At 40.4% G+C, this 14,256-nt stretch overlaps 1 protein-coding gene across 1 annotated transcript; it reads right to left on the minus strand.

The window, feature by feature from the left end:
• Window positions 1-6,916: 6,916 nt before the first annotated feature.
• Window positions 6,917-13,639, minus strand: si:dkey-43p13.5 (retinal homeobox protein Rx1). Its single transcript, XM_061230468.1, has 4 exons — window positions 13,574-13,639; window positions 9,317-9,608; window positions 8,450-8,607; window positions 6,917-7,312 (listed from the first exon to the last, which is right to left on the minus strand). The coding sequence occupies exons 1-4, from the start codon at window positions 13,637-13,639 to the stop codon at window positions 6,917-6,919; spliced, it is 912 nt and encodes a 303-aa protein (XP_061086452.1).
• Between the last annotated feature and the right edge of the window lie 617 nt (window positions 13,640-14,256).

Genomic DNA, 14,256 nt, shown 5'->3' on the forward strand with positions numbered 1-14,256 from the left:
GCTAGTTTCCAGTAATCTAGAGCCTGCTTTTGAAATTACTCCAAGTGGGAATACAAAACTATTGTTTATCCCTGAGAGAGAGAGAGAGAGAGAGAGAGAGAGAGAGAGAGAGAGAGAGAGATAGGCCCTAGCATTACAGCATTGAAGCCACTAATTCTGACTTTCACATTTGATGTCTTGAGTCAGTATGTATGTACGACATATACTGCATGTGTTGAATTGGAAAACACTGTTAAGAGCTCTGGTCACTCCTACAGCCCTCCCCAGTAGGCTATATTCTGTTTCAGGCTCATTATGAAAGTGCGTTCAATACACAAAATCATACAAATGCCATAGAAAACAAATTAATATTAACTGATAACAATTCTAAACTAACAAATATGTGATATTATTTATTTAATCTATTTAGCAAGTATTGCCATCCTCTGTATGATAATTTAATTTTTATACTAGAATGGGCCTACAGAAGGCTTTAATGGTCAGTCGTTACACAGTTATGTTGCGCTCTGACCAAAACCCCAAATCTTCAATATGCAATTGCACATTATCTAATGGGCTTAGCTGCTGTTGTACATGAATAGAGTTCCTGAATCACTAATGAACATTTAAATCATGAGTACACTGATAAGTCCTGTTGTACTGATTTACATATACTGTATGAGTATTATTAAGAGCTAAGAGGAGGAATCCTGCTATAATAATAAATCCTTTAATTAACAAATTAGTCAGGTGATTGCATTCATATTTTTGTCTCTTAGAACTGCTCTGGAAAGCATTCTGTAAACAAATGCTGCAGTGGGGAATCAAGATTTACTTTCAACACAATAATGATAATAATAATTCAGTCTTAACGTTCAACCCGGTGGTTCGAATGTGCTGGCTTTATCTACAGTATGTTAATGACGGTATTGTTTTATCTATGCAAATGAGGACACTGACCTAAATAACTTGTGTTCCATTTTGTCACACTGGGAATTTCACTTCTTTTCTCATGGTATCTTCGCTGTATTGCACCGCACAAATGCAATGATAACTCAACAAAGCTGTGCTAATTCATTGGCCTTATATGGAGTGCCGGGGTGGGGGTTTACTTTTAATGCCTTGCTATCACGATGCATAGTTCTCAATGCCCAAAGTACTTCTCAGATCTGTCACACCACACTGAAGCCTAATAATAGTTTTAATCTATTCTAAATATAGGACTGTTGGAAGTATATCTGTTGATAATGATGTACAATATACCAGTGAATGGATACTGATTTATAAGCAATTTATTTGATTTGATATTGTTTAGTTACTGCACTGAGGTTAACTAAACAATATCAAAGCCAAACGGATTTGGCTTACAGGAAACATCTGCTTACCTGACATGTGGGTGAAAATGTATCTCAGAAAACTGTTGCTCTTATCATAGCGTATGATTACTGTGATTTATGTTCAAGTTCTCAGCCAAAGGTCAGTTCAGATGCATGTTAACTGCACACATAAACAGCTAATATACACTGCATTGTCCCGAGTGAGTTAACACAATTTAAGAAAACTGCACTTCATTGAAAAGAGAAAGTAAACCATTCATCACAACAACTCATTTGTTTGTGAATATGTTAGCCCGATTTCAGGAATTCCGATCCAGCCGCAATGCTTTCTTTGAAGCAGACACACAAATGCATGTTGAATTAATTTAAGTTAATTTTGATTACTGCGTTCCAATATTATTTTTAATCATGATGATGCGGCTTGTTATTCCACAAGGCAACCAAGTTGTTAAACAACTTCCAAATACAAAGCTGCATCTTTTTTGCAATTATATAGTTTAAAATGTTTATTTGGTGATGTAATTTTGTCTTAACAACACCATAGACTCCACCACACAGTATATGCACACGTTTTCACATTACATTAAATGTCATTTGGCTGACCTTGTAGGTCCCAGTCATGTACCTTAACCACTATGATACAGACTTGAATATGTCTAATGGCAGAATTATATGTCACACATAAAACAAACATATAAATTCCTGATTGCAGACAAGGCAACCATTTTCATAATTTGCACTTTGTTGAGATGAGAATCAAAGCAATTTAGCTTTATATAAAATAGATTCATTAAGTTGAAAGTATCAGGGAATTAAACAGTGGGACATTTCCTAAATTATGTTGACAAAGAAGACGATGCTAATTTGGAGACCATCATGGATATTTTCCAGCCTCAGTAAAATCCAGCTATGACCATCTTGAAATACCAGCTACCAGCTGTTTCAAAACTTAGCTTGAGCTAGTCAAACCATGTTGACTACGGACCTGACCTAACTGGTCAACTAAGTACCAGCTGTTTCAAAACCTAGCTTTAGCAGTTTTTTTTTTCAGCCGGGTCGGTACAGGTATATGTTTACACGCAAGAAAGGCACATATAGTACAACACTTGGAGTGGTTATCACAAGTGGGAAATCGTCTGTTTGGACTGCCATCTTTTGAATACTGATCATCTTATCTGCTTCTAAGTCCACATGAGACAAATGTACTGTACTTTCTGGACTGAATCGCAGATGGTAAGTTATTGGAACTTGCCAAAGCTTATAGTGCTTTTCAAGGAATGCGCAGCAGCCACAGTCATTAAGGGAGCATAACATTGGATAAACCAAAAGCATTCTGTTGAAGCAAACCAGCTGGGTTTAATTAAGAGTAGTGACCATGAATGGTGTGGAGTCATTGTCCAATGTCCCAACAAGAGAAGTACCAGGATGTGATCTCAGTCACCATAAAATGTTTAACCATCCACATTTCTTCATTCTTGACATTAAAGTGTATGCAGTGACTCATGAACAGGAGTTACCGTACACTTTGCCTTTCTGGGCAAATGTTGCGTTTAACATTTGTTATGCCATAAAATGGCAAATATGCATATTTCATGGATGTGTTCACCATTTTAGGAGTTGTAGTGGTCTTGGCTCCCTGGCTGGGAAATGGGTCATGACACATAATTTATGAGAGCATTGTTTGCATTTTCTATCTCAAACATGACAGCAGAAACTCAGTGTAAAATATAAAAGTTCAAACATAAATAGATAAATAAAAGTTCTTCCCAGCTACATTGCATATTATGGAGACTCACATTAGTATGTCCTGTGAAACATTATAAAAACATTATGATTCTGTATTTAGTATTGTGTAAAAGTTATGCATTTTCTGATTGGTCCTTTTTTTTTTTGGACAGTTGTACATGAGGATGCATGTTCTCAAAAACGCCTAGGTTTATCAGCTCTGTAGTGCAATGGGTGATTTTTTAAACCATTTTTTTGGGTCATTTTTATGTCATTCTAACAGATACAAATACACTGCTTTTTACTGCAATTGCTTTGGTTATTAATTAATATTTCTAACAGAAATGTATCTTCTTGAGAAAAATACTCCACATCTGCACAGCACAATGAGGTATGGTTTGCTGAAACAAGGCACATTTTCTAGACTTATTAGCATTTCCTTGAAAAGATTTTTACCTTAATAGGACTGAAAATAAAAAAGTGCGTTCTGATGAGATCTTGTAATTTGCTTTATCTCTACCAGAGGGGGGTGCTCTTGCATCTAAAATCTCGGACATGTGAAATTGAGACCCACATTAATCTCACAATAAATTCCCAAGGAGAGAACCAAAGAATTTAATCCTTCTCTTTTTGACCAATATTTCTCAACAACGAGAGTGTAACTAATGAACTGACAGACATGTACACAGCTCTCATTTTTGAGCCTGCCTTAGATAAATTCTTTGTCAGTATTTGTAAAGTCCTTGGTAGGAAATGTAAACAGCTTATGGAATTGTGATTTAATGGTCTGACCTCTGATGTTCACAGAGCCATTTCTTCCCTCCTCCCCCTCGGTCTGTTCATGTGAGATGTAAATGGAGCTCCCCGAAAGAGCCCAGTGTGCAGTACAAACACGGGCCGTGTTTTTAAAGAGGCATAGCCTCTGGCCCCGGCTCTCCTAATCCCCACAGGAAATTCAGTGATTCAGGGGAAGAGAATGCATCCGATGTGGCGCTGCTGTTCTCACCATGTTCGGAGGGTCTAACTGGGAGCAGCGCTGATACGATCCCCCGCTCGCATGATATATACCCTCCCGAATGCCACATCTGGAAAAGGTTACTTCTTGGCCCCTGTTTATACGCGGCCGACTAAAGCACTGTGTATGCACAAGTTATTAGGGCCACAAATCAATCATCCAAAGACAGATGTCTGTCATTTGTATGTATTTGCTGTGTGAATATGTACATGATGAATATATGTATGAATATATGACTAAAAGACTAAGAGAGAGAGAGAGAGAGAGAGAGAGAGAGAAACACTAATCCCATAATACAGAGTACTCAATAACAATATTTATTAGCTGTGAATATTCAGCTGAACAATGTCTGTTGATCAGTTACATGAATAGTTTATGCTAAAACAGAACAGCAGTGTTTCAATTCTTGTTGAGTGCAATCTGTATTTAAACTCTCATTTATTGTTATATATGGCAGAAATGATTTTCCATAACTGTGTTCCATGCAAGTGTCTGTCTGGTAACCAGCCAAGAGGAAATAAAAATTGTCCAAGCCTGAGCCAGTTCAATCATAATGAAAAGGGGTGAAATAATGATTTATTCAGGGGAAAACCCTTGCTAAAAAGAAGACAGCGGAAGGCAGAAACAATGGTCATAAATGTTAACTTAACTTTGATGCTCCAAAGCTTGCATTTCTTGTAATCATAACAATTATTTAAGGATTTAAAGATTGAGAGCACACACCTGTTAAATCAAAGAGAGCATTACTGAATAGACATACAAGCTGGAAGTTCTGGTTGGCATTTATATAGCGCCTTTATCCAAAGCACTGTACAATTGATGCTTCTCATTCACCCACTCATAACCACACTCACGCCGATCGGCTGCCATGCAAGGCACCGACCAGCTCGTCAGGAGCATTTGGGGTTAGGTGTCTTGCTCAGGGACACTTCGACACAGCCCGGGCGGGGGATCGAACCGGCAACCCTCTGACTGCCAGACGACTGCTCTTACTGCCTGAGCCATGTCGCCCCACACCCCAAGTTCTCAAGTGCTATACAGAAAATAGTCCATTAGAGTTCACTACTACCAAAGCTGTCTGACACACTGTGACAGAGTGAGACGAGCTAACAGAGAAAAACCAGATGGATATTGTAAATATGTTATACTTGTGCTTTGCTTATTTTCTAATATTTAGAGCAACTCAGAAAACCAATTTGTTCTAGTTTTTGACAATGCACACCATCTGGTGGTCACAAAGTCATTTACTTTGTCAGATCTTCACTTAAAAGACAAATTCACCCAAGAATGTAGTGTATAGGAGGCAGCATATAACTCTTTTTTTGAATATTATTTCATTTGTGAAATAATAAATATACAGAGCCTCTGAAGTTCCCCAAAATATTTTTCATCTTGAGCACAGAAAAAAAAAATGGCTGGGGGTAGGCATAAAGCTTTCTCATGTACCAATTTCATGAAAAGCACTGTAAAATAATACACTGTGTACACAGACTCCCAGCGGAAATATTACCTTCTCAATTTTCTGCCATATGCTGTAAATGCAAACGAGTAAAGGGACACATAGCCATCCATTACGGCTGTGCCCTTTAATCACATATTTTTGGCAAAACCTTAGAAATGAACTTGAGAATATTTTGTAATATTGTAATATTGACATAGGCCCCCAGTTATTTCTTTTTGGTGTTTGAGGAGTTGAGTGTATACTGATGCCTATGAAACGTATTGTGGCTGAGAAATTATTTATGCTTGACTATTATTGCTCGAAAGTGTATTTTAATTAAGTAGATAAAATAACTGCCCCCTACTATTAATCAATGGCACTGTGACATTTTTAATATTCTTGCCCGAGAAAAACTTACTGCTAGGCTGAGGGAAGGAACAACTGTTGGATACTTTGAATAAGGGTAGATTTAATTTTATATCATTTTTACCTTTTAACATGCTACTACAAACATATGGTCTCTGGATCAATCTATTTTGTCATTCTAATAAGGTTGCATAATTGCTGGAACTTTCTTTTGCATGTTTGTATTTTTTGTATGTATACAGTATATGAATGCTATCTTGTTACTGAGTGATAGGTTGGATGAGTGAAATAATAAAAAAATTAAAGAAAAAAAAGCCAATTTTTGGAACTTCATCAAGCCTCTAAGTGAATAGGCTACAGCAGCAGACTACCAATAAGTAAAAATAAAATAGGTTGAATAAATACCCAAAAAAGCGCAAAAGTGTATTTTGTTGCATTGTATTCTGTAAGTGTGAACTAGAGGAAACAGAAACACTGTTATCCCGTCACTCAACACTGACAAAGCTCAGACATGGGAAAACTGTGCTTTCCAAACAGGCAGTGCTATTTCTGAAAATTGATTGTTAAATCTCCCCCGCATTATAAATCTTGTTTTGAAAGAACTGAAGATTAGAAATTTACAAGGTTCAACCAAAGAGTCATATTGATGGTGATCCATGGTGTTCTCAACCCATGACATTTTACCAGTAATATTTTCTTCAAAACCGTAACTGTTATCCTTTTCAGCTGTACTACTGTCTGTTGAATGAATAACAAAAACAAACATTTACAGAAACAAATTGTAATTCACAGTTTATTTGTGTATTTATAAAATGGTATTTACTGTACAGTACAAACTACTTCGCTATAAAGATACAGAAAAAGGTAAGTATAAATTAGAAAACAATTCATTTACAAAACTCAGAATAAGGCAAATAAGACAGTATGAAAAAATGTTGTGTTCTTATGTAGGTTCTAGTCCTTTCTGTCACAGTGGTTCAATAATCTGCGACAGTGAAAGTCGACGTAACAAAATGGCCGGCAGTTAAACAGGGTGCAGTGGAGACGGAAGTGTCAGTCGCTCTCCGTGTCTCCCGGCAGCAGCTCCTGTCTGGATTTGGCCGCGGTGCTGTGTATCTCCGCCTCGTGCTCCCTGGCTTTGGCCCGGAGCTTGGCGATGCTGAAGGAGCGGAACTCGTCCGGACCGGGGCTTTGGACTCCCTCCGGCTCCCTGGACCGCCGCGCCCCGCCGCGACCGTGAGCGGTCAGGACCGCGGTTTCGGGCCTGAGGCGGTCTCCGTTCTCCGGCCTCCTGTCCCAGTGCTCGCTGTCCGAGCTCTCGGGGTCCGGGCCGGCGGGCCGTGACGCGACGGGGCCCTCCCGGCAGCCCTCGGCCTTCGCCCTCTCCCCAGCCACGCCCTGCAGCTTCATCTGCCGCCGCATCTTGGCCCTGCGGTTCTGGAACCACACCTGGAGAGGGGCGGGCATCAGGAGGGCAGATTTAAGTCACTGAGAAACTGTCAATGGACTGCATTTATCTAGCCTGCGTTTGTATTATCCAAAGCGCTTTACAATTGATGGCTCTCATTCACCCATTCGCACACACTCACACACCAACGTTAACTGTCATGCAAGACACCAACCAGCTCATTGGAAGCAATTGGGGGTTAGGACACTTAGACCCTGTGCAGGGGATTGAACCGGCAACCCTCCGACTGCTACATGCTACAACTGCTGACAATGTCACCCGTATCTGCGTTCACCAGAAACCTCTGCATGCATTAGTCCGCCTGTGCTTGTTGGAGTGCCATGGTATTTGCCACCTTCCTGATTTCCTCTATTATTGCATATATCTCGCACTGAATGGTTTCAGATGTTCAGACCAAATGTAATGTAGGATACAAAGACGGGAATTTGTAATAGTTGACAAAGTAAACAAATTTTTTTATTAGTATTTCATTTATTTCATGAGAAAAGTTATCAAACACCCAAATCACCAAGTAACTGTCCCCTTAAACTTGCACAACTTTTAGCAACCAAATGCTCCCTATAATTTGCAATTTTAGCCCACACTTCTTTGCAGGAGTGATTTAAACAATTTATACTTATTATAAATTTAAACAAACATTGAGCATTAACTGCTGGTCATTTTCAGTCAGGACTTTGATTAATCCATTAGGAAGGGGGGAAATTTTTTTTCACAGTACTGCAAAAATGAATTTTGTGTTACAAAAATGAAATGGTACTGTTTAATACTTATGGAAAACAAAAGGCCAAGTGTGATCATTTGTTACAAGACTGGCCCTGGATATAATAATAACTGTAAGATCTGTAAAATATTTTGGGAATAGCAAAAAAAACACCAATGACATACAATACTGCGGGAAGTTGACAAACCATATATGAATAGTACTGAATATTAAGTTATTTATTTAATTTGTATAGATATATAAAACACATTCACCTCATTTACACTTAGCACATTCCCTTCAGTGAATCACCTCCCACACGGCCATGGATGCCTCAGACCTCTGCACGAACGCTCCAGCTGTTAATCCTAGCCCGTTTCTCTCCGGACGATGTCGGGGTAAACGGGGAAGGTCTTACCTGCACTCTGGCCTCGATGAGGTCCAGCCGGAGGGCCAGGGCCTCCCTCATGAAGATGTCGGGGTAGTGCGTGCTCTCGAAGGCCTTCTCCAGCTCCTCCAGCTGCCAGCTGCTGTAGTTGGCCCGAGCCCGCCTCTGCTTCACCGGCCGCAGCTCCTCTGGAAATCACAGCGTGACCACCGAGCCCCCGGCAATTAGGGAGATACCGGCGAGCGACAAGCCTCTAATCGCTCCAGATTGGATAATTAGCGACGCGTTCATTAAGCCCTATTAACTCACGCGCGCGAAACTGCAGTGGCAATCAATTGTTACCCGTGAGTTGTTAGCCTATCTATCGTAAACATTAGCATTATCGTTGTTTAGTGGTGGGGCCTTGTTAACATGTTCATTATGTTAACTTTATACACGATTCGATGATATTTTGAATTCTATTTCTAGAACTATGAAGGATAAAAACACGCCATGGAGATTCAGGGACATGAAATGCTATGTAATAAGTGACATGCGTATTTAATCTAGAACAGTACATTATTATTTTCCGTATGATTGTCTCCTGTGTTTCAATATTATGTGTAATTTAATCCTGGGTTTTAATTAATTACATATTATTAATGAATTACATATTAGCTTCATAGCCACCTAACGTACACCACACACAGAGACACACACGTGCACATACACACATGCACAAACATGGCTGCATGCACACACACACACACACACACACGCTCTCTCTCACACACGCACACACACCTATACACATGCAGACACGCGCACACACAGATCCCAAACTGCGCCATGGACTGAAACAGTCTAACACAGTTAAGCTTTGTTTTCTCCCAGTGTGAAATAAGCCCCTTCTCTCACCTGCATACTCTGGGATTCCCACCAGTCCGGCCGCCTGGGTGGCCAGGAGCAGAGCCTGCTTGCAGGGCTCAGGCTGCAGCTGGTAGCTCTGGAAGATCTCGTAGCTGACCAGGGGCCTGGGGATGAAGAGGCTGGAGAGCTGTGGCATGCCTATCCGAGCCGGAAAGGCCGGGTAGAAGTGAGCGGCGGAGGGCGGGAAGACGACGGGAGACAGGGCCGACACCAGCTGACCCGGGCTGAACATCCCCGCTCTCTCCTCCCGGCACGGTCCAGAAGCTTCCGCGTCCCCGTTCTGTACGGCAAGGCGAGGGCGACGAGGAAGGACTAACTTAACCGAATGGAGCACTCGGTTGCCGCTCGACGACGGGCCCCGGACGGTGAGCGTACAAATTGCAAATGCAGATCGGACACCGATATACGGCGGTGTAACGCAATACAGGTGCAGGATCAAATAAAGCAGCCTTGTGAACTGAGGAAAAAAACGTGTTGGAGCCGGTGTCAGCTGAAGAGGTAGGGTCTTATTGCAACAGGCAATTAAAAATAAGGAAACAAAAAGCTTTAGCCTAATGCAATTTGCGCCCGTTCAGCCAAAAAATGTCTGGCTAGAAAGAGCAGCGCTGTGGCCCGGCTTGTGTAGAAGCGTAGCAATGAACGTGGTATGAATCCATGTAAACAGAGAGCGGGCTGTGAGCTGTGAACGCAGAGTCCTTGGAAAGATAGCGGGTTGGTGAAGGTGGAGAGAGATCTCACCTGAGGCAGGTGTGAGGCAGAGTGGCCCTAACCTATACCTGTTTCCTCCCTCCCAGGACCCGCCCTCTCATCAGGGTCACATGACCACAAACTGAATGGTGGTGGTGGGGGGGGGACAAGGGGAAAAAAAGCTTCAAAGAAACTCCTCAATCAACTGAGAAGTATAAATGCAATCAGCCAGCCTAGATAGAATTTCTGAGCAAATATTCACGCCAATTCATCATTCCGCTGACCCGATTAACACTCCAGACGTGTATTTCTACCCCCCCCTCCCACTGTCAGTTCACTTTCCCCCCCCCAAAAAAAGTGTTTGGTTATATGGAACTAGTGCATAAATGAGTGACACACGTGAGCAGGAGTAGATCTCTCAGTAGGAGAAAATGTGAATCTATCCGCCATGTATTTGTGAAAGGTGTTGGGAGAGGACAGGCTCTTTTAAGGTGTACTCTGGACAAGTTGAGACGTTGGTCTGTTATGGGATTTTCCAATCACCGTGATGGAACAGTCATCAGCACTGACATGAAACTGTACGCTCTTTCCATCATAGCATATTTCAGAACACGTACACACGGGGTGATGTAACAAAATACCATCATCCATAATTGTAGCTACTGTGATTTATTGAGAACTGGTATAGAGCAGTTGAACATAATAAATGACAAGCAATATTTTGTATGCATGTATTGGTAATATTGAAATAAATATAGGGTACAAAATTTAAATATACAGTTAAATGCAAAGGTATTTGGACAACATTGTTTTTCATTTGTTTTTCTTACCAGTCGAGCACAATATATTTGAAACCAATGAATGTGAGGTTAAAGTGCAGGCTGTCAGCTTTAAATTGAGTGTTGTTACATCCATATTGGGTGATCTGTGTAGGAACTACAGCCCTTTTTATATATATAGTCCCTCCATTTTAGGAGAGCAAATGTAATGAGACAAATGAACAACATAATCTGAAAATTAACATAATCATATTTAGTACTTGGTTACAATTTATTTTGCCTTCTGCCTTCAGTTCCTATTTGTTTCTGTGGAATTTTTGTCTTCAGTAATTGAAATGCATGTTCAGTTGAATTCAGCATGGGTTACACTTTTAGGCCCTAGAAACGCCTTGGTTGCTATTGACCTGCTGCAAGATGAAGCTCCATCCAATGAGTCCATTTGGTTGAATCTGAGCAGATGAGATGTTTCTGTACACTTCAGAATTCATCCTTCGGCTGCTGTCAGTAGTAAATCATCAATAAAGTGGCAGACATACAGTACACGCCCAAGCCAGAACAGTAACCCCACCATTTTTCAGATGAGGTGGCATGCTTTAGATCACAAGCAGTTCCTTTCTTTCTCTACACTTTATTCTTTCCATCACTTTATTGAGGGATAATACTTGTCTCACCTGCACATAAGACTCTACAGCTTTGTATTGTACTTATTTAAGCTGACAGTCTTCACTTCATATTCATATTCATTTTATTTCAAATCCAATGTGCAGAACACAAAGCCAGAACAATACAACTTGTGTCAGTGTCCAAATACCTTTGCATTTACCTGTATGTATGAATATATACATGCATGTGCTGTACAATTAAATGTGTTCTGTAATGTCAAAGTTTATTTTGCTGAACCCGGTACAGAATAGCTTCATATTGCATGCATATAAATCCAGCTCATTTTATTTAGAGAAATGCATGCAGGGTATTAATAACAGAAGGGGAGCAATCCATTTGGCTTCCTCTGTCATATCAAAAAGACTCGGGAGCCAAGAGATAACAGATTATTAGGGGAACAATCTGAGCTTTATTTCGGTTTGTGGATTAGAGGGACTTCATGGCGGAAAACAATCATACAGGAGGCAGTATTAGGATAATTAGAAAGGCAAACTAATTTGACTTTATTGCCCAGAGAGATTTAGTATCTTAATGACAGGGAGCCACTTGGGTGAAACCCACACAGACCCAATCAGGGAGAGAGAGCACAAAAGCAGCAATGACAACAAGCCAGGAGAGAAAGAGCTGTGTGTAAACACCCCGTCAATCCAGACCGATAGAGGTCGTAAACACAGCCGATTCTATCTTTTTAATGAGGCGAAAAAACAAACAAGCCCAGTTTACAGGAGAAACACACCACACTAATTAAACTACACACTCAAAATTAATTTAGAGGCTCATTTACTGTATATTACAATGAGGTTTCCTCTTGTGTTCCACTTAGTAAAGTGGTGAGGAAATGTGCAGAGAAATGCCTGAGAAGTGTGGAATCATGTATTTATATAGATTATGAATAAATAAATAAAGAAATATAATATCCATGAATGAAAGACATTGTTATACATCTATGTCCATGATTAAAATTCTTAATGAGATGTAAGATGTGGTCAAAACCACACCTGAAATTGTGTGCCATGTGATAAAAACAAATGTAAATATTCTATAGCATGTTCACTGTTATACATACTGTATAATGGCAGCAGCATTATACAGTGAGAAACAATTAACTGTGGAATAACTGAAGTAACTTGGACCAGCTTCAGTAGGGCCACTCGGTCATCCCTGGATTGCCGTTCTGATCAGCAGGAATGGGATCACCTGTCCAAATAGTGGATTTTGTGTGAAGCTATGCAGGTGAGAGAGGTCACTGACAATGACTCTGGGTCAGGAGTCTTTGGCCTTTGAAAACAGATCACTTTCACAGCCTATATTGTATTCTTCTTAAATCTCTAGAAAGGAACTGCCTTGCTCTTGCTCTAGAAACTTATCTTAATCAGTCTGGTAAGATAAATTCAATTCAATTATTGATTGTTCCTCCCACTTTAGTACTTACTACTTACTCTTTATTGCCTGTGCAGTGTTAGCACACTTTCTTGACAGCACACATTGTGCTTTCACCAAGCACACACACAAACTAACAATGGTTCCCAACTGTGCCATATATAATACAATATTGACCGTAGTTCTATATATAACATCACATATCATTTTCAAACACCATTGCAAGTAGAAAACTATTTGGACAGTGACGACACCTGACTAATCAGAAAAAGCTAAGAAGTCAACTGTCCAATTACTTTTGGCCCCCTAAAATGGGGGGACTATGTATGAAAAGGAATGTAATTCCTACACAAATATGGATGTACAGTAAATACCCTCAAATTAAAGGTGACAGTCTGTATTTTAACCTGACATTGTTTCATTTCAAATCCAATATGCTGGAGTACAGAGCCAAAAATACAGAAATTGTCCAAATACTTATGGACTGCGCTGCAGATACCACAGTTGCCATACCAGATAGTATCAGCAGAAAGAAGCTGTCTGTGAAGTTTCAGGAAGAGCACTATGCATTGAGTAGCTCCAGCTACGTCTAGTATATGCTGCAACACGTCTCTAGTATGATATAATTTCCATTGTACTAAAATGCAAAATATGATGCAATAACTTCAATAACATAACACAAAGACAACTATAAACTCAAATACATCCACGATCACTCACACGCAGGCACGCCTACAGCTGGAGCACCGGCGATGAAGGATCGCAGGAGAGCGCTCTGAGATTTGTACTTCCTGAGTGACATCGCAGAATGCATCACAGGTGTGTCAATTAAGAGTCACAGATACCTATCACCTCCGCTAATCAGAGTGGACAGCGCCGCGAACAAGCTGTTTTCACCACTGTCACCGCCTGCCGGCAGGCTGTGCCGGCTTTGATCTCCTCACATACAGAACCCACAGCTGGGCAGAGCCACGGTCCAAACACGCTCGGGTACGTGACTCCGGCCTGGCCGCGCCATGGATGGTGTAGCTCGCACACTAGCTCCTCTCTTTCAGCAGCAGCTGATCAAATACAAAACAACACCGCGCGTAGCTAAGGCCCCGAGGCATCTGAGTAATCTAAATTTGTGTGCTGATTTTATTTATTTTTTGAAATAACAAAGTTAACATTGATTTATCGTATACTCGATCAAGAATTGAGAAGACACTTAAAGATGCGTTAATCATAGTTTTTGAAAGCTGAGTTGTGCCAACTGGACGGATTGTCTACGATAATAAACAAAATAAGATTAAATGAGCCTTTTATTCGAACTGATTATGAAAATATATCATGATTTTCTTCTTTTTTTTCCTTTGGATTTGTCATAATTCAGGTGTCACAACAGTTATTGAATCCAAAATGAAAGCAGACAGCTAAAAT

Source organism: Conger conger, chromosome 2, assembly GCF_963514075.1.
Source record: "Conger conger chromosome 2, fConCon1.1, whole genome shotgun sequence".
In the NCBI taxonomy this organism is placed as follows: domain Eukaryota; kingdom Metazoa; phylum Chordata; class Actinopteri; order Anguilliformes; family Congridae; genus Conger; species Conger conger.

What these genes read in the sequence shown, in the direction of transcription:
- si:dkey-43p13.5 (XM_061230468.1), bottom strand. Translation starts at nt 13,639, where the DNA reads ATGTCACTCAGGAAGTACAAATCTCAGAGCGCTCTCCTGCGATCCTTC. An exon ending in TCATCGCCGGTGCTCCAGCT is followed by an intron (nt 9,609 to 13,573) that starts GTAGGCGTGCCT and finishes CTTGCCGTACAG; the next exon opens with AACGGGGACGCGGAAGCTTC. An exon ending in TCATCGAGGCCAGAGTGCAG is followed by an intron (nt 7,313 to 8,449) that starts GTAAGACCTTCC and finishes GCCCCTCTCCAG; the next exon opens with GTGTGGTTCCAGAACCGCAG.